Source organism: Mercenaria mercenaria, chromosome 4 (genome assembly GCF_021730395.1).
Source record: "Mercenaria mercenaria strain notata chromosome 4, MADL_Memer_1, whole genome shotgun sequence".
Lineage (NCBI taxonomy): Eukaryota > Metazoa > Mollusca > Bivalvia > Venerida > Veneridae > Mercenaria > Mercenaria mercenaria.
This window is the reverse complement of record NC_069364.1, coordinates 22,697,437-22,721,121: the sequence shown is the minus strand read 5'-3', so window position 1 is coordinate 22,721,121 and position 23,685 is coordinate 22,697,437. Positions and strand designations below refer to the sequence as shown.

Here is a 23,685-nt window from a genome sequence, read left to right as displayed (position 1 = left end):
CAGCCTCGATCAGAGCGGAATGAATTCTTGCTATACCTTGTTGACCTTATTTGTGGTGTTTCCAGGATGTTTGAATATCTGAAATTATAATTAGAAGATTTAACAGTTCCCAGAGATTGTAGATATTGTGGGGATAAGTTGTGTAAACATATAAAGGTTTCAGTTGCAATCACACGTAACTTGTTGAGATGTAAAGTGGTCATGTTAACTTTTTTTTTCAACAAAGTGTCATAGCTTGACTCATAGGCATTAAATACAATCCTTAAGGTCCGGTATTGCAACTTTTATAGCTTTTTGTGTTTGATTTATTACAGAAATGTCATATAAGTGGGCAATATCTGAAGTTTGACCTAATGAAAGATTTGAATATTAATAGTGGGATGCTTTCATATAACATTTTACTAAGTCTTTGAAAGACACATCCTTGCAGTCTGGTCATGATCTGTACTGTCCGCTATCCAGTCAATATCTGTTTGGTAAGCACCCCTTTTAACAGTTAATGGTACTGTCCAAACTGAAAGATGGACAAGTTCATTATAGAAATTTAGCAGGGTTAAAGCATAAAATGTAGATCATGATAATTTCTTTCATACTGGTAAAAAAATGGGAAAATATTGTACAGCATAAGGAGGAATACAGTTCAACCCAATATCTAGAAATAGGTTAAATCCGCAAATATGCTTTCTGTTTCAATGACAACAAAAGTTTTTGTTCCCATTTTGATCAAATACTGAAATGTACATAACTTCTTTTTTTCAGTTTTAAGCCAGTGTTTGATATTCTTTCCCTTTCTTAAAAAGACTTTACTAATAGAATTAAAACAAAGTTGCCTTGACCCTTTAAGGAGACTTGTCGGTAGTTTTCGAGATGTTTAACATTGTTTTCTGGAAGACAAGGGTGATATTCGCGTTGTCATGCAGTCGCAGTGAAGCTCCTCTGTGCTAATTAACTGGACGCTGGACAGTACAGCACAGTACAGGGGATAATTTGTAGGAACAAGTCATCACGTGTGAAATAAAATCAGCACTTTTGACTTTATATGCATATATGTCTCTAAAGATATTATCTAGAGACATATATTCAGTTGATATCTAGCTTCGGTTACAAATCTATTTATGTAACACCACGTGGTGTGGATCGTGTATTTATGCTGGAATAACATGTGGCCTAATCCAGTTGTGAATATTATTATATTCACTCTTATTGTATCATATGCTTTGTAACATTAGCTATATTTAGACTAGTTGAAAACTATTTCTTCCACTCCCTGTGTTACAAGTTATTTCTATCCTTTTGGAAGCAAAGAATGCAACCAAGAAGAATAATAGCAGACCCGGTTTGATTGAGTCTGTTCATAAAAGGTAATTATGCAATGTGCAACGCCTCTCACTCCCCCTAGCACCGGCTTATTTTTTTTTCTTTTTTTTTTCTTTTTTGATTTAACGTCGCACCGACACATGATAGGTCATATGGCGACTGTCCAGCTTTAATGGTGGAGGAAGACCCCAGGTGCCCCTCCGTGCATTATTTCATCATGAGCGGGCACCTGGGTAGAACCATCGACCTCCCGTAAGCCAGCTGGATGGCTTCCTCACATGAAGAATTCAACGCCCTAGCACCGGCTTAAGCGGAACTCTGTTACACATATGTTGAATTAATAATGTACTCCATGACCCCAAAGGACCAGAAAATATAACACTGAAAACAGCATTTACATCCTTTGTAAACACCGTTTTCCCAGTATTCCCAGTTAGTATCGTTATAATATTACAAATACATTGTCATTAAATAGCGTGCTCAAATTTCCTTGAAATACGAAAAGCCTTGTGGATTTAAGTTTTGTTTATGGAATTTGAATCCAAAATAGCAGTGGCTAGACAATTATTATTTAATTTAACGACATTTAATGTGTGCGTGCAGTTCATCATTATAATGACACCTGGTAATACACCATTTTTAAAATGCACTCTGTAGCCTACTTGTAGTTATTACCATGGAGATATTACCTCCATGTTATTACTTACTTAAAGGCCTAGATCTTGGCAGTGGGCCAATGAATTTCTGTTATAATAAGTGAACTAAATTTAATCTCTGTGAACAGCGTTAAAAAAGACACATTTTATATGAAAGCAAATCTCGTAAATCTCGTATAGCTTCTCTGGTCCCAATCAGTTAAAAAGACTAAAATGTCACTACTGATTTGTGAGACATGGAAACAGAGACATGAGTATATATATGCAATTGTTAAACCAGTACGAATGTGTAGTACAATTCGGGCTCGTATATAAAGCAGCATCGGAACTAATCTTATTTGGGTTAGTGGACTTGCTGTGGCATGTGCGTGTTCGTTTGTACTGCTAGGCGCTTTGCCGTAATTGGTCTGGTATACTGTGGTGGTGATTTAGTTCGTATAAATTCTCTCTACTATATAATAATTTATAATGCGAACTTGCATCCTAGCGGATCTCACGTATGGGAAAGTCAACTGTTCTGAATTTAATTATATCCCTTAATGCAAACTATCTCTATAGATTCAATGTATCCTCGAGATCCAGTTCACTTTCAGAGAGAGAAAATATAGCTTCTCTGGTCCCAATCAGTTGAAAAGACTAAAATGTCACTATTGATTTGTGAAACATGAAAACAGAGAAATGAGTATATATATATGCAATTGTTGAACCAGTTCGAATGTGCAGTACAATTCGGGCTCATATATAAAGCAGCGTCGAAACTAATCTTATTTGGGTTCCCTGTAAACATGAAGTCATCGGGCCAACGACGAAAAACCGTCAAAGGATAATCGTTGTTGGGCCACTGTTGGCCCAACAATGATTAGTAAGTATTGTAAATACAGCGGTTGAGCCAACGTTGAACCAACTTTAAATTTCAGTCAAAGATATCTCTGCATTGGCCCAATACTGATTTTCTGGAAAAGACTTACACAAAGAAAAAATCGTTGGCCCAACGTTGGCCCATTAGAAGTAATAATATAATACATTGTAATTATATATTTTACAGGTGACTGTTTTATCACAAGCACCTACAGGTAAACACATTGTGTATGTGTATGTGTAACATGTAGTATTTAATTAATAATCAAATACTTTTCTGCACCAATTCGTAATCTGATAGTTTGGACTCTTATCTGCAGCCGTAATAATATTTTGAACTATTAAAATCTTCTACCTGAAGAATCTGATTTGTGAAAAAAAAATATTGAAGAAAAAAACTGTTATAACAAATATCTAATTTTGTACAATCATAATGTTTACAATAAATCTGTTGAATATTCCAGAACATGAACTCTCGTTAACCGAGTTATGTAAGAAATCCCAGAAAATGTGGTTAATTTTACTCTCTAGGCAAGATTTCTGGCTGCATAGACAAGTGAAGTAAAGGAAACTATTATACATGTTAACAAAAACCCGGTCTACTAACTATAAACTGTAAGTAGAAGTTTTTGAATATGTTTTGATAAAGTTGTTGAATCTCATAGAGAATTTCTTTTTATAGCCTGTATGCATGTAGTATCTATGTGACTTGAGCATATGCTGAATACGTTTATCTAAAACTGGAGGATGGCACTAGTGTTGAGTATTTAATTCTGAAAATAAAATAAGTCATATTCTCGTTAGTTTTAACATATTTTTCTCGGTTAAATTCAGACAAAAATAAATTTCATACAGTTTATGTCCAGAGGTTTATGTGCATCTGTATAGTTATTGTTATCAATGTGACGTAGATGGTTTAATCAACATTATGATTTTCGTTTTTTACAGGATGTTGTTCAAGAAAGTAATAATTGAGCACCTAGCTCTGTGGGGCACAGGGGAAAAAAGAAAAGATAGAAAGCTGCAACTTCAGTGAGAAAAGAAAACAATCAGACAGAACTTGGATATATAATGAGTTAAAATACAGACAGTAATTCATTTTAATAGGATTTGATCAGTGACTGAAAAAAGGAAAATAGATTTATAAATGGCTGGAATAAATATTTGACATGTTAAATTGTAGTGATGCAATATTCGGTTAATATATTACTTCAGGAAACTTGCAAACAAACTTTAAATAAATGTTAGATTTCTTCTTGTTAAATGTTAAACAAAATCACAATTATTTGAAAATAAAATGTGTACTAAATAATTTTAATTTTAGTCTATTTTTTTCAAATTCGTTATCGTTGGGGTAGCGTTGGCATCCTTCTTTCGGCCAACAAAGAGATAGAGTTGGCCCAACGTAGGACCAACCATGATAGACGAAAAAATGTTGTTGGCCCAATGGAGGGCCAACGATAAGTGTAGGATACCAGTAGTTGGCCCAATGGACGGCCAACGATAACTGTAGGATACCAGTCGTTAGGCCAACGGTGTACCAACCGTTGGGCCAACGTTGCGCCAATTAGCAAAATGGCGTTGGGCCAACGTTGGAAATCTTCGTTGGGCCAACGAAGAGTCTGCAGTTGGGCCAACGTTGGGCCAACGCATATCTGCTATCTGGGTTAGTGGACTTGCTGTGGCATGTGCGTGTTCGTTTGTACTGCTAGGCGCTTTGCCGTAATTGGTCTGGTATACTGTGGTGGTGATTTAGTTCGTATAAATTCTCTCTACTATATATATATATATATATATATATATATATATATATATATATATATATATATATATATATATATATATATATATATATAACTGTAAATCGTTCACTGCATGATATATATAGTAAACACAAAAAGCTACAAAAAGATCAGGAAATGGCTTTCAGATTAATTCACAGTGATTTTACTTCGGGCTACAACAATTTGCATTTAAATCTGATATGCCAACTTTAAACGTTTAAGGACTACTCAGTAAGATCTGTTTGCTTTTTGGGAGTTTTTAAAATCATCAATAAACACGGTCCAATCTATTTGCATGAACTGTTACATATTCAGAATAATAATTATCAATACTTGTACTCATAAACATACCAATACATGTAAAAGTCATTCGGTCATTACATAAATGTCTCAACAATTTCCTTGAAATAAACAAATACATATTACCATTACATTCACAACGGGTTGTGCGCTTCTGTTGTACGGTATGATACGGCACTTTTTTACATGTATCTATTGAGTAGCGTCCCTTGAACAATTATGGCAGCTAGAAATCCAGGCGTTGAGTTTGGTGAGATTTATTTGTTTGTAGTTGTTATAAAGCATGACAGCATCCAGCAATAGTGTATAATAGTTAGCTGTTCATTTTTGCAAAGTATGAATTATGTTCGTCGCATTTGCTGTTTGTGGATAGTATTGGAAACTTGCCATATCTTTTTGACCCAGTTTTGACTAAATGTTAGTTTATACATGTTTGACATTTGTGAACCTACAGATAAGAAAATGCCACACCAAACTGGACAGCTGAAGAAGTTGAAGAGGCAGCCGTCCCATCACGCTGTAAAGATGAAATAAGTGCTGTGGTGTCTACTTTCCATAATTTATACTGGTGTTACTGCAGGACTCCTTTTTTATTTTTGGAAGTGGCTTAACATTAAACGATTGCACAATGCGCCTTTTTATATTTGGAAGTTCAACATGTCTCTGTGTAAAGTTTAATCGAATGACAGCCATTTGCATAGCAAAAATTTTAACCTTATTTTATTGAAGTGTAACGTAGGAAAAGTCTCAAACACTCCAGGGTTTTTTCTAGCTAATTTGGGAACATAGCCTATACTCCCAAAATTGGGAATTTTGATGTGTAAATGTTTCAAATTGGGAAATATTTAGTTCAACAGGATTTAGTAAGGATGTGTTTAAGCACTTTCTCATACACTTGTTTCACATTGTACAACCTCTTTAACATACTGGCATTACAAAATTGCCCATAATTTGGTCAATATTCGTGCAATTTTGATGAAATTTTTTTCAGAATGTAGATTGGGAATTTTTGCACTCATTTTGGGAAAAATACATACTTTTTGGCATTGGGAATATAGCCGAATAACGGCTATAAAAATGGCCGAAAAAAACCCCTGCACTCAAACACAAGATATCTATTGTCTTTGCTATAAATGTCACGTAATAAACTCCGGTGACAAGGAATAGTAAACAACACTTTGAAAGTCAACAGTTTTTATTTAAAGTTCAACCCAGGTTCTTAAGGAAAATGAGATGCACTGACAATGACAGCTAACCCAAGGTGTTTTAGCCCAAATAACTAAAAGAGTCTAATCAGTTCGGTTCCCTGTGCCGTTCTCCCGCTTTTCCTGGTTAATCAGGGTTATATAGGAAAAATACCCAAGAGCATTGTTGGTAATTAGCTATCATGTCCGAGCATTATTACAAATATGGTGATACGACATTCTGCGGACTGCTGAATCTGCATGAATCTGCAATGTATAATGGAAATATGCCAGCGTCCAGTTGGCTACATGTATGCCTGGTACAGAGAAGAACTGTACTTTGTTAACCTTAGGATAAGCAATATACAATTATACATGTGTATGAAACAGAGAGAACAATATTTCGGAGAAGCAATATTTTAGAATACTGGACTGTTTCTATATTACTTTATAACTATGTCCTGAACGGCCATTACATTACAATTTCCTTCCTTTCTTCTCTTTAAAATAAAATAATAATTTTAGTATGACATGTTAAAATAAAATAATAATTTAAGTATGAACATGTCATAATAATAAAGTAACAGGCTCACAATAATAAAGTAACAGGTCATTACATAACAATTTCCTTTCTTTCTTCTCTTTAGAATAAAATAATAATTTTAGTATGACATGTTAAAAATAAAATAATAATTTAAGTATGAACATGTCATAATAATAAAGAAACAGGCCCACAATAATAAAGTAAAGGTCATTACATTACAATTTCCTTTCTTTCTTCCGGGAAAAAAAATCAAAAGAATCCTTTAACGATTGTACAGAAGAACCGGAAAAAATAATTTTTTGATCATTGATATGATGTATACAAGAATTTACTTATAGAGAATGTGATGTGGTTTAAAACAAAATTTTGTACAAAAATACTTCTCGATTACATCCTGTTTTCTTATCCTATTCTCTTATCTTGATAACTCAGATGGGTTATAAACTGTGATAACGTGAAACAGTTACACCCCTGACTGTTAAAGCGAATCAAATTATCTGATACACCACAGAAGATTGTGTTCAGAAAATTAGCTCCGCAGTTATGCCTTAAAGATTTTGTGTTTAATTGTCAACATGTGCGAATGTAAAAAGCAATGTTTTATAGAGAAATTGTTGTTTTACTATGTGATTAATTGGAATTGTACACAGTTATTTGGTATCTATCGTAAAATAACAGCCAAAAGAATGACATGTGAAGTATTGACAACGTTAAATTGACTTTCTTCGATAAATTAACTATACTGTGTTGGTGCGCCGTAAAACCCAAATAAATATATAAATGAATTACACAGCGATTTTTTCCTTTCTTGTATAGTACCGGGCCTGGTAAGCGGACCTTTTCCCAATCGAAAAAAGTGACAATTTTCCCCAATTTTCATAAAAAAAAATCCAAAAATATTCAAGATAAACCACTTTAATCGTAAAAATTCTGTTTACAATTTGCGATTTGCGGCATGTATAACAAAGAATTTGTGTGAAAAACGTAGTCACTGCTTAGCTGATTACAGACATCTAAAAAATGTACGGTACGTACCGTATCTGCTTTTAGACCCAGCCGAAAGGGCTCTTCTATAGGAGATGAAATAATGTGAACACAAGATAGCTGACAAAAATTGTTCGATTTTCGGTGATATTTACATGCTATAAAACTAGAAAAAAATGTATGACACTCTACCTTTTTGTGTATATAAAGCCACCTAATACGCACCCCTTTGTGAAAATGAAAAAAGCATGTGTAATATAGTCAAATGCCCCACAAAAGGAAATCTGCTTTCTCTGCAGACTCTCTAAGTAGAGGCTAGTTTCATTTGTGTATCTCTGTAGGGTTGGTCAGAGCCCTCTCACCAGTCAGGAGTGTAACTGTTTTAAGTTATGTAACCTATTTCAGTTACTTTTTCAAGCATTTTATAACCTGTATTAGTTATAAAATATAGTTAACTCAGGTAAGTTATTGAAAAAAAGTCTTTGCTGTTCTCACAAAGTGACCTTTAAAGTGAAATTAGTAGCAAACTGTGGTTAATCAAATTCTCTTTTAGTGTGAACATGACCTGATAAGCATAATGGAATATTAAGAGTTTTATAGCTTTAAAACATTTGCGTAAAACTTTATCAGCCGTGCGTAAAACATTTTACTGCATAGCTGGAAAGATAAAAGGTCAAGGATTCAGGAAATATTTGCATTAGTCTCATTCAAAATGAGGAATTGGCACAAAAGGACTTTGTAATATTTTATGATAACTGAAACAAGTTATGAAAGTTTAAGCAATAACTCAAATGGATTATAAACTGTAATAACTTGAAACAGTTACACCCCTGACTGCTCACAGAGACTCAGACAGCCGAAATAACCTAATCTGGGTCATGTGGGGTCAAAAACTAGGTCAGATCAAAGAAAATGCTTGTTTACACTCAAAATGCTACATTTTTGGTTCAATCTTAATGAAAATTGGTCAGAATATTTTTCTCCATGAAATCTCAGACAGGTCAAAAACTAGGTCACTAGGCCAAATTGTAGAAAAATCTTGTTTACACTCTAGAGGCCACAGTGCTTCAGTCTTCGTGAAACTTGGTCAGAATGTTTACCTCCTTGAAAACTTGGACAAGTTTGAAACTGGGTCATGAGGTTTAAAAAAATTGGATCACTAGGTCAAACATGTTTACACTGTAATGGTGTTTTACTCAGATGAGTAACCTAGGGCCATCTTGACCCTTTAGTTTGATCAGCAAGTTACGTCAGGGCGAATGCACACAGGTAATGAGAATTAATGAAGTGTTAAAACCTATTTTAGAGTATTGATCCTGTGTACTGTGAAAAAGTCTTATGTTTTCATTATTTTTACTTCTTTTTGTGATGAGGTATTTGAATAGTCAAGTGTTGGTTTTCCTCTGACAGCCTATTGAAAATTGTTATAATTAAGAAAAATGAGCAATCAGTCCAAACACTTTTAAATGTGCTTTGCAATTGCAGGCAAGAAAAATGATCTTACATGTCTGCCTGTGTCGGGCAGGTGCTTTCGGAACTTTCAGCAAAGAACTTCAATAGTGCTTGTTTTCTCATTTCGTGGCTGTTGGGTGGGGAAATTTAACCTAGTCCTACACAGGCAGGTGTATAAGACCATTATATATCTGACCGGGGTTGTGTAAATAAAAAGGTCAAATTTATTAGATAATATCCATTTTTTAATTATTTCATGTCTAATTTATTTTAATCCATGTTGAAAGCATGCAGATAACATTGAAAAGCTCCTACTGAAATTATGAATTAGTAATTGAGATATAAGTCATGGAGTGATATGGTTCAATTTAGCATTTACCCAGTTCAGACTTAAACGACAGCCAACGCTCATTGAAAAGCCTTGTCGAATGAATATAAAAGTCGAAGAAGGGACATAATTTTGTAAAAGTGCAAAACATGGTTAAGGAACCTGTACAGTGCATATCAGCTCATGACAGTGGACAAGTGTGCGAAGTTTCAATCCATTCCCATTAGTGGGTACTGAGATACCAGTCAGCTTACTTACAAAAACTTAACCAAATACTGCTAAGTTGAAAAAGGGGCATCATTTTGTAAAAATGCCAAGTAGAATTATAGAACCTGTGGAGTTAAAGTCTAACACAGTGAATAAGTGTGTGAAGTTTCAATCCATTCCCACAAGTGGTTACTAATTAACCAGCTTACATACAAAAAATAACCAAATCGGGATGCTGATGCGGACACCAACGCAGATGCCGATGCACGGGTTAGTCCAATAGCTCTAACTATTCTTTGAATAGTCGAGCTTAAATGACAGGGTACTGCCTAATTACTTCTGAAAGCAAAAACTTACTTGGACATTTGGATATGAACTGAGAGTCTGAAACTTAGTAATTTATGGCAGTAAAATACTTCCTGTTTAGTGTTACCATCAACATCTTTTAGTTTTCAATTCTTGATAAAATGGTAATAATCAAAGTAACCTTTGATGTTTTCATACATGTCTAAAATCAATGTTCCAACAGACAGCTCACCTCCTTTATCCTGTACCATATTTGAGATTACAAAATACATTTTTGCCTAAAATATAGTTATGTTTTATAATTGCAGTCAGCAATATTTCGTTATAGAAAAACATTATCCTTCAGTGTTCTAATTATATTACAGATTAAAGATTCATTTCAGACTGAATAGAAGGCTCCAAAACAAGCCTGTAATTTTCATTATCAAAAGTCAAATGAGCCGTGCCATGGGAAAACCAACATAGTGGCTTTGCGACCAGCATGGATCCAGACCAGCCTGCGCATCCGCGAAGTCTGGTCAGGATCCATGCTGTTCGCTAACGGTTTCTCTAATTGCAGTAGGCTTTAAAAGTGAAGAGCATGGATCCTGACCAGACTGCACGGATGCGCAGGCTGGTCTAGATCCATGCTGGTCGCAAACCCACTATGTTGGTTTTCTCATGGCATGGCTCAAATATATCCAATGTCTAATCATAAGTTTCTTTTATGAATACAGTGAAACACCGCTCGCTCGAGCATCGATGATTCGAGCACCCGGGCTTGCTCGAGCAACTCATGTGGTCCCAGTCGATTTCTTCTATTTTCTACGTGATATTACCATGGCTGGGTCGAACATCGATAACTCGATCGCTCGAGCATGACACCTGGTCCCAGTGTATTCATTTACTCTTTGTTGCTTCTGGCTAACTTGAGCACAGGTGTTCAAAATTTTTCACACCTTCGGCGGCCCAGAATGTATCGGTTAATTAACATTTTCACACACCGTGAGAATTGTGTAGTCTATTCCCATCTTAAATGTTTGTTTGTGGGTAATTCAATATTATGATGAGATTAATTATTGATAAATTTTAGCTTAAAAAGAAAATTTTTAAATTGATCAAATATCGATCAATGACTGATAACTTAAAGCACTTTTCTGCGGGATCGAGATCTTAGTAATTTAATCAGCGTTATTTGCATGCAATGAAGGAAATAATATAGCCGTTTCAATAAAATTGAGACGACAATTATGATATCCCTTTGTTGATGAAAAAAAATTAAATGTTTCTTCGCATTTTCAAAATACAATTAAAAACGTCTATCAATAGATAACGTTTGTAATAGTTTTTTTTCGAAAATGTCACAAGTATGTTATTTTTACTCATGACGGTTACAGTCCGATGACTGTAAACTTTAGTTTTCTTCGTATGTGGTAAATGTTTGGGTCGCTCGAAACCATGGATAACTCGAGCATTTTGCTCCATCCCTTGCGACCTCGAGCGAGCGGTGTTTTACTGTACTAGAAAGTTTGTAATATTAGATAAGTTAATTACAACATAAAAGCATAATGTACTCACAGCAATACTTAATAGAAATCAAAGAATGCTGAAATTAGAAAGATGCTGGTAATAGTAATAGGAATAATGCATGTTTTTTTTCGTGTTATATCATGATGACGATGGTAGGAATGATAACCTTATTATGTTGGACACAACAGATTCTGCCTTTGCAACCAGTGCAGATCATGATCAGCCTGCACATGTGTGCAGTCTGATCATGATCTGCACTGTTCACCATTCAGTCAGTATCCTTTGGTAAGTACCCCTTTTAACAATGAATAGTACTGTCCAGTTCATACCGGTAATAGAAATTAAGCAGAATAATGGTTAATGTTATTCCAGCTTAAAATGAGTAAAAAAACTTACTAGAAATTAAATGAAAGGCATTCCCTTCCTCTAAACTTGTTATCCCTCACTGAAGGCAGATGGATTTGGTTTGAGCAATAACAGTACTAACTTACGCATTTTAATGTTGTGATCAGTCCATGGTTTTGAATATCTCAATTAAAACTTTGTAGAAATACTAATATCTACAGGGAAAATCCACCGAGCAAGTTTCTGTCAGATTGTCTTAAGAAGCTACAATTTAAATGACCTTTGTACTTGTTTATAGTTGATCTGCTGTGTTTGTATGAATTCCATAACACATGGTCACAAATGCTAAGTTTTGTAGGGAAATGTCGCACGGCAAGTTTCAGTCAGATTGATATTAGATAGACACCTTTAATGACCCATTGCACTTTTTATGCCCCCGAAGGTGGGCATATTAAAATCGCACTGTCCGTCTGTCAGTGTATGTGTGTGTGTTTGCGTGCATCTGTGTCTGGGCTGTAACTTCACCATTCATAGGGGATTTGAAAATAATTTGACACAAATGTTAACCATGTTGAGAATGTGTGTCCTGCTAATGACACGGGTCTCTAAGGTCAAGGTCACAAAATGATGTGTGATTTTTTTTCGTGTCTGGGCTATATCTTTTTGGCACATAGAGGGATTATGAAATAAGTTTGCACAAATGTTCATCTAATCTCAAGGGTGTGTCATGTCAATGACCCGGAGCTCTTGGGTCAAGGTCACAATTTGACGTATTTGTTTTCTGCACACGGTCATTATTTATTTTTCTGTTGTTTATATATATGAATTTAGAAGTCATTTTGTGCAAATAACTATTTTAGCCTGAGAATATGCTATGTGCATGATCTGGGTCGCTCGGGTGAAGGTCAAGGTCATTATTTAGCATTCTTGGGCATGCTTTGGAGGCATTTGTCACTAATAGTGACAGCTCTTTGTTGTTGTTTTTTTTGAGGCCTGTTCCATTGTACTTATTTATATATATATATATAGTATCTTACTGTATGTATACTCTTGTCAGTATCTAAGATATGTTTGGAAGTATTTCATTAAGACATGGTAGTAATGTTCACTGGTACAGGGAAATGAGGCCCTGCAAGTTTCATTGAAATTGCTTGAGAAACACAAGAGTTATTGTTCTTAGTATTTCTTTACCATTCTATTAACCAGTTGATAATTTAGCACAAAATTTTGAAACTCTAAAGAAAAACTGTATGAAAATAATATTTCTAAATTTGTCATGTAATAAAACTACTATTGAATGACATGCCGGTCTTTGGGCAAAAGTTTTTTTCTGTTAACCAGAAAGCAATTCAATAAGTGTGTTATTAGTTATTACATGTCATCTTACATAAATTGCTAATCATATCATGACGTGATGCTTGGGAGCTCAGGTACATGTATATTAAGCTTCTATTAGACTTATTTTTTCTGTATCATAATTATTTTTTGTTTTAGATTATTTCAGTTCAGAATGATACAGGTCACGACTGTACTGCAGGCTGCCATAACTTAACTGCCTATAGTCATCTATGTTTTGACAGTCAGTCAGTTATGTAACTTATGGCATATTAACCCATAGTCTGCTTTTGCATTTGCGACCAGTGCAGACCAAGATCAGCCTGCTATTCAGTCAGTAAAATTTCAGTGAACGCACCTTTGAATAGTAAGTGATGCTGCCCAAACTGAATGATGGACCAGTCCATTTTTAGCTCATCTGATTTTTTGAAAAAAAATGATGAGTTATTGTCATCACTTGAGCGGTTGTCGGCGTCGGCGTCGGCGTCTGCGTCGGCGTTGCCTGGTTAAGTTTTATGTTTAGGTCAGCTTTTCTCCTAAACTATCAAAGCTATTGCTTTGAAACTTGGAATACTTGTTCACCATCATAAGCTGACCCTGTATAGCAAGAAACATAACTCCATCTTGCTTTTTGCAAGATTTAGGGCCCCCTTTTGTACTTAGAAAATATCAGATTTCTTGTTAAGTTTTATGTTTAGGTCAACTTTTCTCCAAAACCCTATCAAAGCTTTTGCTTTGAAACTTGGAAATACTTGTTCACCATCATAAGCAGACCCTGTACATCAAGAAACATAACCCCATCTTGCTTTTTGCAAAAATTATTGCCCCTTTTGGACTTAGAAAATCAGTTTTCTTGGTTAAGTTTTATGTTTAGGTAGTTTTTTCCTAAACTTTCAAAGCTTTTCCCTTTTAAAAACTTGCAACACTTGTTCACCATCATAAGCTGACCCTGTACAGCAAGAAACATAACTCCATCCTGCTTTTTGCAAGATTATGGCCCCTTTTGGACTTAGAAAATATCAGATTTCTTGGTTAATTTTTATGTTTAGGTCAACTTTTTCTCTTAAACATCAAAGCTTTTCCTTTAAACTTGCAACACTTGTTCACCATCATAAGCTGACCCTTTTACAGCAAGAAACAAACTCCATCCTGCTTTTGAAAGTTTTATGGCCCCTTTTGGACTTAGAAAATATCAGATTTCTTGGGTTAAGTTTTATGTTTAGGTCAACTTTTTCTCTTAAACTATCAAAGCTATTGCTTTAAAACTTGCAACTCTTGTTCACCATCATAAGCTGACCCTGTACAGCAAGCAACATAACTCCATCCTGCTTTTGCAATAATTATTGCCCCTTTTGGACTTAGAAAAATCATTTTCTTGGTTGAATATTATGTTTAAGTCAACTTTTCTCATAAACTATCAAAGCTATTGCTTTAAAACTTGCAACAGTTTTTCACCACCCTAAGTGGACACTGTACATCAAGAAACATAACTCTATCCTGTTTTTTGCAAGAGTGATGGCCCTTTTAGACTTAGAAATCATGGGTAGGACAATATTTCTATTATACAAAAAAAATCAGATGAGCGTCAGCACCCGCAAGGCGGTGCTCTTGTATATATTTACAACAACTTAGTTAGCATGAAAAACTTAAACTTCCATTTGGATTTTTCAACTTTAAGCGCTGTAAGCAATGAATGATCTTTCTACTGTTATTTAAAACTTGGGGGTAGGGTGGTTTAAGAAAATACTGAGGCTGAATATTTAGATATAGATTAACATGTTAAACATGAAGTCGCTAGAAAAATGTTGAGAGATGCGCGCATACAACAAATAAACTTTAGTTAAAGATACAGTGCATTCGCGATGCTACGAATCGCAATTTAACGAAATACTGGTATACTACGAAAAGGTTTGTGGTCCCGGTTGCTTCCTTCTTATTTCTATGTTTAAAAATTGCGGTTTTACGAAAATGCAATTTTATGAAAAATGCGCTCCTACGAATGTATTGTATGCCCTTAAAACATGTTTTCAACATATTTAAGTTGCGATTTACGAATACCTGCATCGTTTAAGTTTTCACAACCCCTTTCCCTAACGGCGTGAAACTCTTTAGAGTGGAAAGTGCACTATCATTTAGCTGGGCGTAAACAGAATTAAAGTGAAACTTTGTAATTCAATTTGAAACACATAGGTGTACACCATGACACAGAGTAGGTTATTTTTTCCTCCTATAACTATCAGATCGGATGGCATATAGTCACACTTGCTTTGATATCTATACGTCTCAAACAATTACGCATAAAGAAAATTAAAGAAGTTCGTCTGTGTTATTTTTCGTTTTATTTTTCAGACAATTTAGTAAAGGTAGCTGAGGGATATCGAATATGCATTACGACGTTTGTTCTCGTGCAAAAATTTACCCCATATATTTTTAGCTCATCTGATTTTTTGAAAAAAATGATGAGTTATTGTCAAACACTTGAGCGGTTTTTCGGCGTCCCGGGGTCGGCGTTGCCTGGTTAAGTTTTTTGTTTAGGTCAGCTTTTCTCCTAAATATCAAGCTATGCTTTGAAACTTGGAATACTTGTTTACCATCATAATGACCCTGTTATACAAGAAACATAACTCCGTCCTGCTTTTTGCAAGATTTATGGCCCCTTTTGGACTTAGAAAATATCAGATTTCTTGGTTAAGTTTTATGTTTAGGTCAACTTTTCTCCTAAACTATCAAAGCTATTGCTTTGAAAATTGGAATACTTGTTCACCATCATAAGCAGACCCTGTACATCAAGAAACATAACTCCATCTTGCTTTTTGCAAGATTTATTGCCCCTTTTGGACTTAGAAAATCAGTTTTCTTGGTTAAGTTTTATGTTTAGGTCAGCTTTTATCCTAAACTATCAAAAAGATTTATTGCCCCTTTTGGACTTAGAAAATCAGTTTTCTTGGTTAAGTTTTATGTTTAGGTCAGCTTTTATCCTAAACTATCAAAGCTATTGCTTTAAAACTTGCAACACTTGTTCACCATCATAAGTTGACCCTGTAAAAGCAAGAAACATAACTCCTCCCCGCTTTTTGCAAGATTTATGGCCCCCTTTTTGGGCTTAGAAAATATCGATTTCTTGGTTAAGTTTTATGTTTAGGTCAACTTTTTCTCTTAAACTATCAAAGCTATTGCTTTGAAACTTGCAACACTTGTTCACCCTCATAAGCTGACCCTGTACAGCAAGCAACATAACTCCATCCTGCTTTTTGCAATAATATTGCCCCTTTTGGACTTAGAAATCATTTTTCTTGGTTGGTAATTTTGTTTAAGTCAACTTTTCTCATAAACTATCAAAGCTATTGCTTTAAAAAATTGCAACAGTTTTTCACCATATAAGTGGACACTGTACGTCAAGAAACAAACTCTATCCTGCTTTTTGCAAGAATGATGGCCCTTTTTAGACTTAGAAAATCATGGTAGGACAATATTTCTATTACACAAAAAAAATCAGATGAGCGTCAGCACCCGCAAGGCGGTGCTCTTGTAGAAATTTAGCAGGGTAAGGGTTAACTGTAGGCTTCTATCCAATATTTAGTCTCAGAATAAATGTTGTTTACATGAAACATATATTAACCATTTGTCTCTATTTAATGCATCATCTTCCAAATAATGCTCCATTATTTTGAACATCCAATACTGCTTTACAGAAGTTACAACAATCATTTATCCAGTTATTTATATGTTTTCAGATCCATCTTGGATCCAGAATGTCTATGTTAACTTACCAGCCACAAAACGAAGAGCAGAACAACTAGGCCTTAGAAGAACTGTCAAAAAACAGTGGCAGGTAGGTAGGATTTGATGTCATCAATACTTATTTTGGAGGAAAATATTAAACAGTAGCTGAGTTGCTAAAACAGAGAGAAAATTTCCAATGAATGATAGTTGTTAATTAATGTAATAATACTAATTAGGGAGTAAGGGCAGGAAGTGAATGTTGATTGTAAGAGAGGAATAAAGGGTGTGTCTTGATTTGAGAGAAAAGGAGCTGAGAGAAACAAGTTATGAATATAGTACAAGAGTAGCAAGTTAGGTCAGACATTAGAACATATACTTCGGAATTATTTAGGCTGGCAATGTGGACTTAGTATTTGAAGATAGTGAATAAAATATATAGAAAGTTGAATCAAGTTCGACTTATATTATAATACAATAAATTCATTAATTTAAAAGCCCTGCTCCGCAGCTATTCAAATTCTATTTAAAATGTGTGTATGCAAATAATGCAACCCATGATTACAATAGGTAACACTTAACGGCCATGCGCCACACCTAAGCACGCAAAACCACAGGTATTTTATATAGAATTTTATATAAAATAGACTCTTATTTGGACAGGGCTGCGTCACTGTTCATAGTCAGGATTTTCATGCTTTTTCAGTGACAATTTAAGGTTAAAAGGTAGGACTGGAGCAGGTCTTTAAGAAAGTAGTATCTATACTGCTTACATGAGTGAGCTTAACATTTCCTACTTAAAAAGAAAGGACTATAAGGCCAGACATTTTTCATACATTCTCAAAATGGTATATTATTATTGGATCTGGTCTCTTAACTTGAGCTGTTCTTTACCTAACTTGAGCAATTCACCAGACTTTGCTAGAATGTTGTTTTTTTTTGCATAATATCTCAGCCGAATTATAAAACCAGCTGGATTGTATTAGTGACTGTTGAGTTATGGCCCTTTAATTACTAAAGATTGCAATCATAAGACAGTATTTATAAGCTCAATACTTTTGCAGTTCTTAATAAAATTTAATGTTTACCCAATTTGGTCATAATCTGGGCATAATAGGGTTATCAAGTTTGAGAATCCCATTGGGTTTTATGGCTATGGCCATTGAATTACTCAAAAATTGTGGAAACTGACACACTACGACATTTTACAGACAAAATTGATTTGCTTTAAAGTGCATTTTTTAGGACTGATTGGCACTGTTGAAAATTGGATGTTGCTTAAAAGTAGTGTCACCAGAAGCCATCCTTTAAAATTATTCTGCTGTTGGACTAATTATTATATGAAAAAAGTTTAGTGGGGGTTTATGATAGCTTAACAGAAGTGCTGTTGATCCAAGAACAGCTTTAAACTCCGTAAAATAAACAAACAAGTATATCTGCATTTTTTAGCTCGACTATTCGAAGAATAGTCTAGCTATTCTACTCACCCTGGCGTCGGTGTCGGCGTCGGGGTCAACACCTTGGTTAAATTTTTGCATGCATGTAATACGCATCATTTAAAGGCAATAGCTTTGAAACTTATTTATTCTTTTTCAAGGTCAATTACCAACCTCACTGGTCAAGTTCCATAACTCTAACATGTATTTTGAGCAAATTATGCCCCCTTTTGGACTAGAAAATTCTGGTTAAGTTTACCCTGCAAGTTACTGTCTCCAAAACTATTGCAGATTTGAATTGAAACTTTACATGTTTCTTTGGGTTATTTAAAACTAGTGATAGCACCAAGTCCCATAAAATACTGACCTTCCATTTTGGCCAAATTAGCCCCCTTTTGGACTTAGAAAATTCTGGTGAAGTTTTGCGTGCAAAATACATACAGCTATTACTAAAAGGGCATATAGATTTGAAACTTATTTTTTCTTTTTCTAGATCAATTATCTACCTCACTGGGTCAAGTCCCATAACTCTGACATGTATTTTGGCCAAATTATGCCCCCTTTTGGACTTAGAAAATTCTGGTTAAAGTTTTGCGTGCAAGTACATACAGCTATTACTAAAAGGCATATAGATTTGAAACTTATTTTTTCTTTTTCTAGATCAATTACCTACCTCACTGGGTCAAGTCCCATAACTCTGACATGTATTTTGGCCAAATTATGCCCCCTTTTGGACTTAGAAAATCCTGGTTAAAGTTTTACATGCAAGTAACTATCTCCAAAACTGCTACAGATATTAAATTGAAACTTTACATGTGTCTTCAGGGTTATAAAACTAGTTGATAGCACCAAGTCCCATAACACTGACCTTCATTTTGGCCAAATTATGCCCCCTTTTGGACTTAGAAAATCCTGGTTTAAGTTTTGCGTGCAAGTACATACAGCTATTACCAAAAGGCATATAGCTTTGAAACTTATTTATTTTTTTTCTAGGTCAATTACCAACCTCACTGGGTCAAGTTCCATAACTCTTAACATGTATTTTGAGCAAATTATGCCCCCTTTTGGACTTAGAAAATTCTGGTTAAAGTTTTACATGCAAGTTACTATCCCAAAAACTAATGCAGATATTGAATTGAAACTTAACATGTTTCTTCGGGGTTATAAAACTAGTTGATAACATCAAGTCCCATAACTCTGATATGTATTTTGGTCAAATTATGTCCCCTTTCGAACTTAAAACTATTTTGATATTAAACATTTTGGGTAATAATTTCCTGCTTCTGTGACAATATTGCGAATAGTCGAGCTTGTGCATCCGCGCAGTCTGGTCAGGATCCATGCTGTTCGCTAACAGTTTCTCTAATTGCAATAGACTTTGAAAGCGAACAGCATGGATCCTGACCAGACTGCGCGGATGCGCAGGCTGGTCTGGATCCATGCTGGTCGCAAACCCACTATGTTGGTTTTCCCATTGCACGGCTCAGTTATGCTTTTTAGCTCGACTATTCATAGAATAGTGAGCTATTGCACGCGCCCATGCGTCGGCGTCCGCGTCCCGATTTTGGTTAAGGTTTTGTATGTAAGCTGGTATCTCAGTAACCACTTGTGGGAATGGATTGAAACTTCACACACTAATTCACTGTGACAAACTGACTTACATTGCACAGGTTCCATAACTCTATTTTGCTTTTTTACAAAATTATGCCCCTTTTTCGACTTAGAAATTTTTGGTTAAGGTTTTGTATGTAAGCTGGTAACTCAGTAACCACTTGTGGGAATGGATTGAAACTTCACACACTTATTCACTGTGATGAACTGATCTACACTGCACAGGTTCCATAACTCTATTTTGCTTTTTTTACAAATTATGCCCCTTTTTCGACTTAGAAATTTTTGGTTAAGGTTTTGTATGTAAGCTGGTATCTCAGTACTTACTAATGGGATGGATTGAAACTTCAAATACTTGTTCACTATCATGATCTGACATGCACTAAGCAAGTCCCATAACTCTACTCTCTTTTTTTTTCAAAATTATGCCCCTTTTTCGACTTAGCAGTTTTTGGTTAAATTTTTGTATGTAATCTGATATCTCAGTATCCACTAATTGGAATGGATTGAAACTTCACACACTTGTCACTGTCATGATCTAACATGCACTGTGAAGGTTCCATAATCTCTACTTGGCATTTTTACAAAATTATGCCCCTTTGATTAGCGTTTTTGTTAAGTTTTTGTATGTAAGCTGGTATCTCAGTATCCACAATTGGAAAGGATTGAAACTTCACACACTTGTTCACTGTCATGATATGACATGCAGTACAGAGGTTCAATACCTCTACTTTGCATTTTACAAAATTATGCCCCTTTTTCAACTTTTGTATTCATTCAATTGACAAGGCTGTTGAATAGTCGAGCGTTGCTGTCCTCCGACAGCTCTTGTTGTGTATTAAAATCAGGTTTTATATATTTGAACAGGCAGCATGGGAATTACGGGCTGTGTCATGTATAGATTTGACCACACTGGCAGGAGATGATACACTAGCAAATGTTAACAGGCTATGCTTTAAGGCCAAACATCCAGTCAGACAGGATCTGCTCAAAGCCATGGAGATGGATGATACAGGTAAAGTATTTGTTGTTTTTACTGAAATTTGTGTAAAAATGATGGTTGGGCTAATTGCAAGGTGTAACAAGGTTGTTGCTTTTGAATGGGTTTGTAAAATATCTGTTTTAATTAGTTGTCTTTTTGGTTTTTCATATTGTATCAAGGTCAAGGTCTTTTAAGTATGGAAAGAATTCAGATGGCATCCTGGAATTCTTGACACCGTAGTTCTTTATTGATAATTCTTGTCTATCTCTGAGACTAATTTTTGTAAAAATGCAGAGAAGTCTGATGAGTCGTACAGAAAAGTTAATTTCATTACATGTAATTGTAAAATATATACAGTCACTTTATGTCTTATATGGAAGGAAATAAGTGTTAATTTTTGTATAAACAACATTTGGTGCTATAATATCCAGTCAGACTGCATGTAAGATCCGACGTCATTCAAAAAAACTTGAACAAAATAGCATTGTACAAAATATTGTTCAAAATTGGACACCAGAATATTAAAAAAGAACGTAAAAATTATAGCTAGAACTATTTATTCTGATGGTAAAAATAAAAAATTGAATCAGCTAGACTATTATGTATTATTTTTTCGTTGGTTTTAGGATATTTTAAATAAAACTTCATAGCACAGTTCTGTAAACATGGTAAAAATTTAAGTTTAAGGAGTGAATGCTATTTTTTGTACGTATAAACCACAGTGGGACTTTCTGCAAATCATCCAAGAATCTCCAGCGTGATTCATGGATTTGCAAGAAGCCGAAAAGCAGAAGGGTCATGGAATTTGTTGATGTGACTTATTTTAAAGTGAACAGAATTCTGACATGCATATTTTTGTAGGTCACCTCATTTTCAGTAAGTAATATTTGGTACTAATAGTTGGTTCTTAAAGTTAGGTATGTGTTTAAAACTTTATTGTGATACAGGTTTGACAGTAGGAGCAGTATGTGTGTATCCGAACCGTGTGTCAGATGCCGTTAACTCCCTGAAAGCTGCCGGAGCAAGCCATATACCTGTTGCCTCTGGTGAGTGGTAAATTACATTATAACCTGTAATTGTATCGGTGTGACATTAAACTCGGCAAAAAATATATTTCCAGTATTCTGTTCTTGTTACATGTATGTAACAAATGTACTGGAATATTTTTATCCTAAAATAGGAAAAGAAAACGTGTTTAGCTCAAAGTGTTTTTGAAGTATACAATGCACCAAAGTAAGGTAATAGAAGGTCCTGTTTAAATGAGTTTAATCATGTGAGAGAAATGAAAATGTGCAATGTTTGTCAACTCCTACAGTACTAGTTATTTAAAATCTAAACTCAAACAGCACAATAATACACAAATAAATGAACGGCTTGCCAGTCAGTAGTAAAAATTATTTCAGGCCCTTTAAATAAATTCTTTCCATGTTTATCTTCGACTGTTTATTTTGAAAAACCCCTATTTTTTGCCGACCTAAAGTCAAAAGTTGGAAAAAAAATATGAAAATTTATTGTGATATCATGTAAAAAAACATGGCTTTCTGGTCAATAGTCAAATCTTGCTGAGATGCGAAGGACCAAGGGTCAGTAGTTTTGTCTGTTGTGACCAGATCCAGTCGGGGAGTTGTAATTCGTTCAAAGCTTTTCCCCCAAAAATAGAATTTGAAAATATGGTTGCAACCAGGCTGCTAAAGCAGTTATTTAAAAAGAATTTAAACCCCTTCCCTGTGGCGGGTTGGTTTTGCCTTTGCGACCGTGCAGACCAAGATCACCCTGCAATCGTGCGTCTGTCATGGGCACTGTTCGTTTCATCAGAAAATTTTTCAGTGAACCCCCTTCGTTTGAAAAAATGGTATTCCCCAATTAAATGATGCCCAGCCCATTTTTAGTTTTTTGGGCTAAGGGTTAAATAAAACCAAAAATTTTATAATTAAGATTTAAAAATGATTGTAATGTTGAAAATAATTTTGTTTTTTTAAATCAAATCAAAAGGGGAAAAATTTTAAAAATAAGCTTTGTTTTCCTAAACCCTTCGTGTAATTAAATTTTCATGTTGTAAATAAATATAAATAAATATTTTTTAAACCAAATTCCTTATAGAGATTTAAAAACTTTGACATTGTGAGTGGTTGGGAAAAAAATAATGTTTTTGGGTTTTTTTTTGTGAAAAGAAATTAAAAGTGTTTTTCCTTTTTTGGGAAATTTATTTTTTGCGACTGTTCGAAGAATTGGAGAGCTATATACTCCCCCCTGGTGTCGGCTTTGGGTTTAAAGTTTTTTTTAAAATGGTAATCTTGTTCCCACAAATTATTTGCTTAAAACTTGGAACATAGTCTTGTTTATTTTAACAGTATTTATAGGCAAGAGTCATAACTTATTGTGGTGAATTTGGCCTTTTTGAACCTAAAAAATTGGTTCGTTTTCGACAAGTCAATTTTGTCAAAACGATTTGACAGACTTGGGGGCTTTGAAACTTTGAACACTTTTTTATTTTTGATTCCTCTGAAAAGGGAAAAGTAATACTCTGTCAACTATTTTGGCAAATTTGGCTTTTTTGGTCCTTTTGGATTTGGGGGTCAGTTAAATTTTTAAAAAAGTCCATTTTTGCCCAACTGTTTGTGTATGGCTTTTAAAGGGAAAGGGTTTGTTTTTGCTACCCGTCCAAGTGCAACGTGAGCTTTTTTGATGCGGGTGTCCCTCTGTCCGTAAACTTTTGTTGGGGCCACTCTGAGGTCACATTTTTTAGGGATCTTTATGAAGTTGGTCAGAAAGTTCACCTTTATATATCTAGGTCAAGTTCGACGGGTCACCTGCCTTCAAAAAATGG

General features: G+C 34.8%; 1 protein-coding gene across 1 annotated transcript in view; it reads left to right on the top strand.

Moving 5' to 3' along the window:
- The first annotated feature begins 5,084 nt into the window (after nt 1-5,084).
- Nucleotides 5,085-23,685, top strand: part of LOC123551190 (deoxyribose-phosphate aldolase-like) — a 63,030-nt gene continuing 44,429 nt past the window's right edge. Inside the window, exons 1-4 of the mRNA XM_045339922.2 lie at nt 5,085-5,165; nt 16,844-16,941; nt 20,744-20,891; nt 21,806-21,904. Of these exons, the coding sequence (XP_045195857.2) occupies nt 5,135-5,165; nt 16,844-16,941; nt 20,744-20,891; nt 21,806-21,904 (376 nt within the window). The 5' untranslated portion in view covers nt 5,085-5,134. The remainder of the gene's footprint in view (nt 5,166-16,843; nt 16,942-20,743; nt 20,892-21,805; nt 21,905-23,685) is intronic.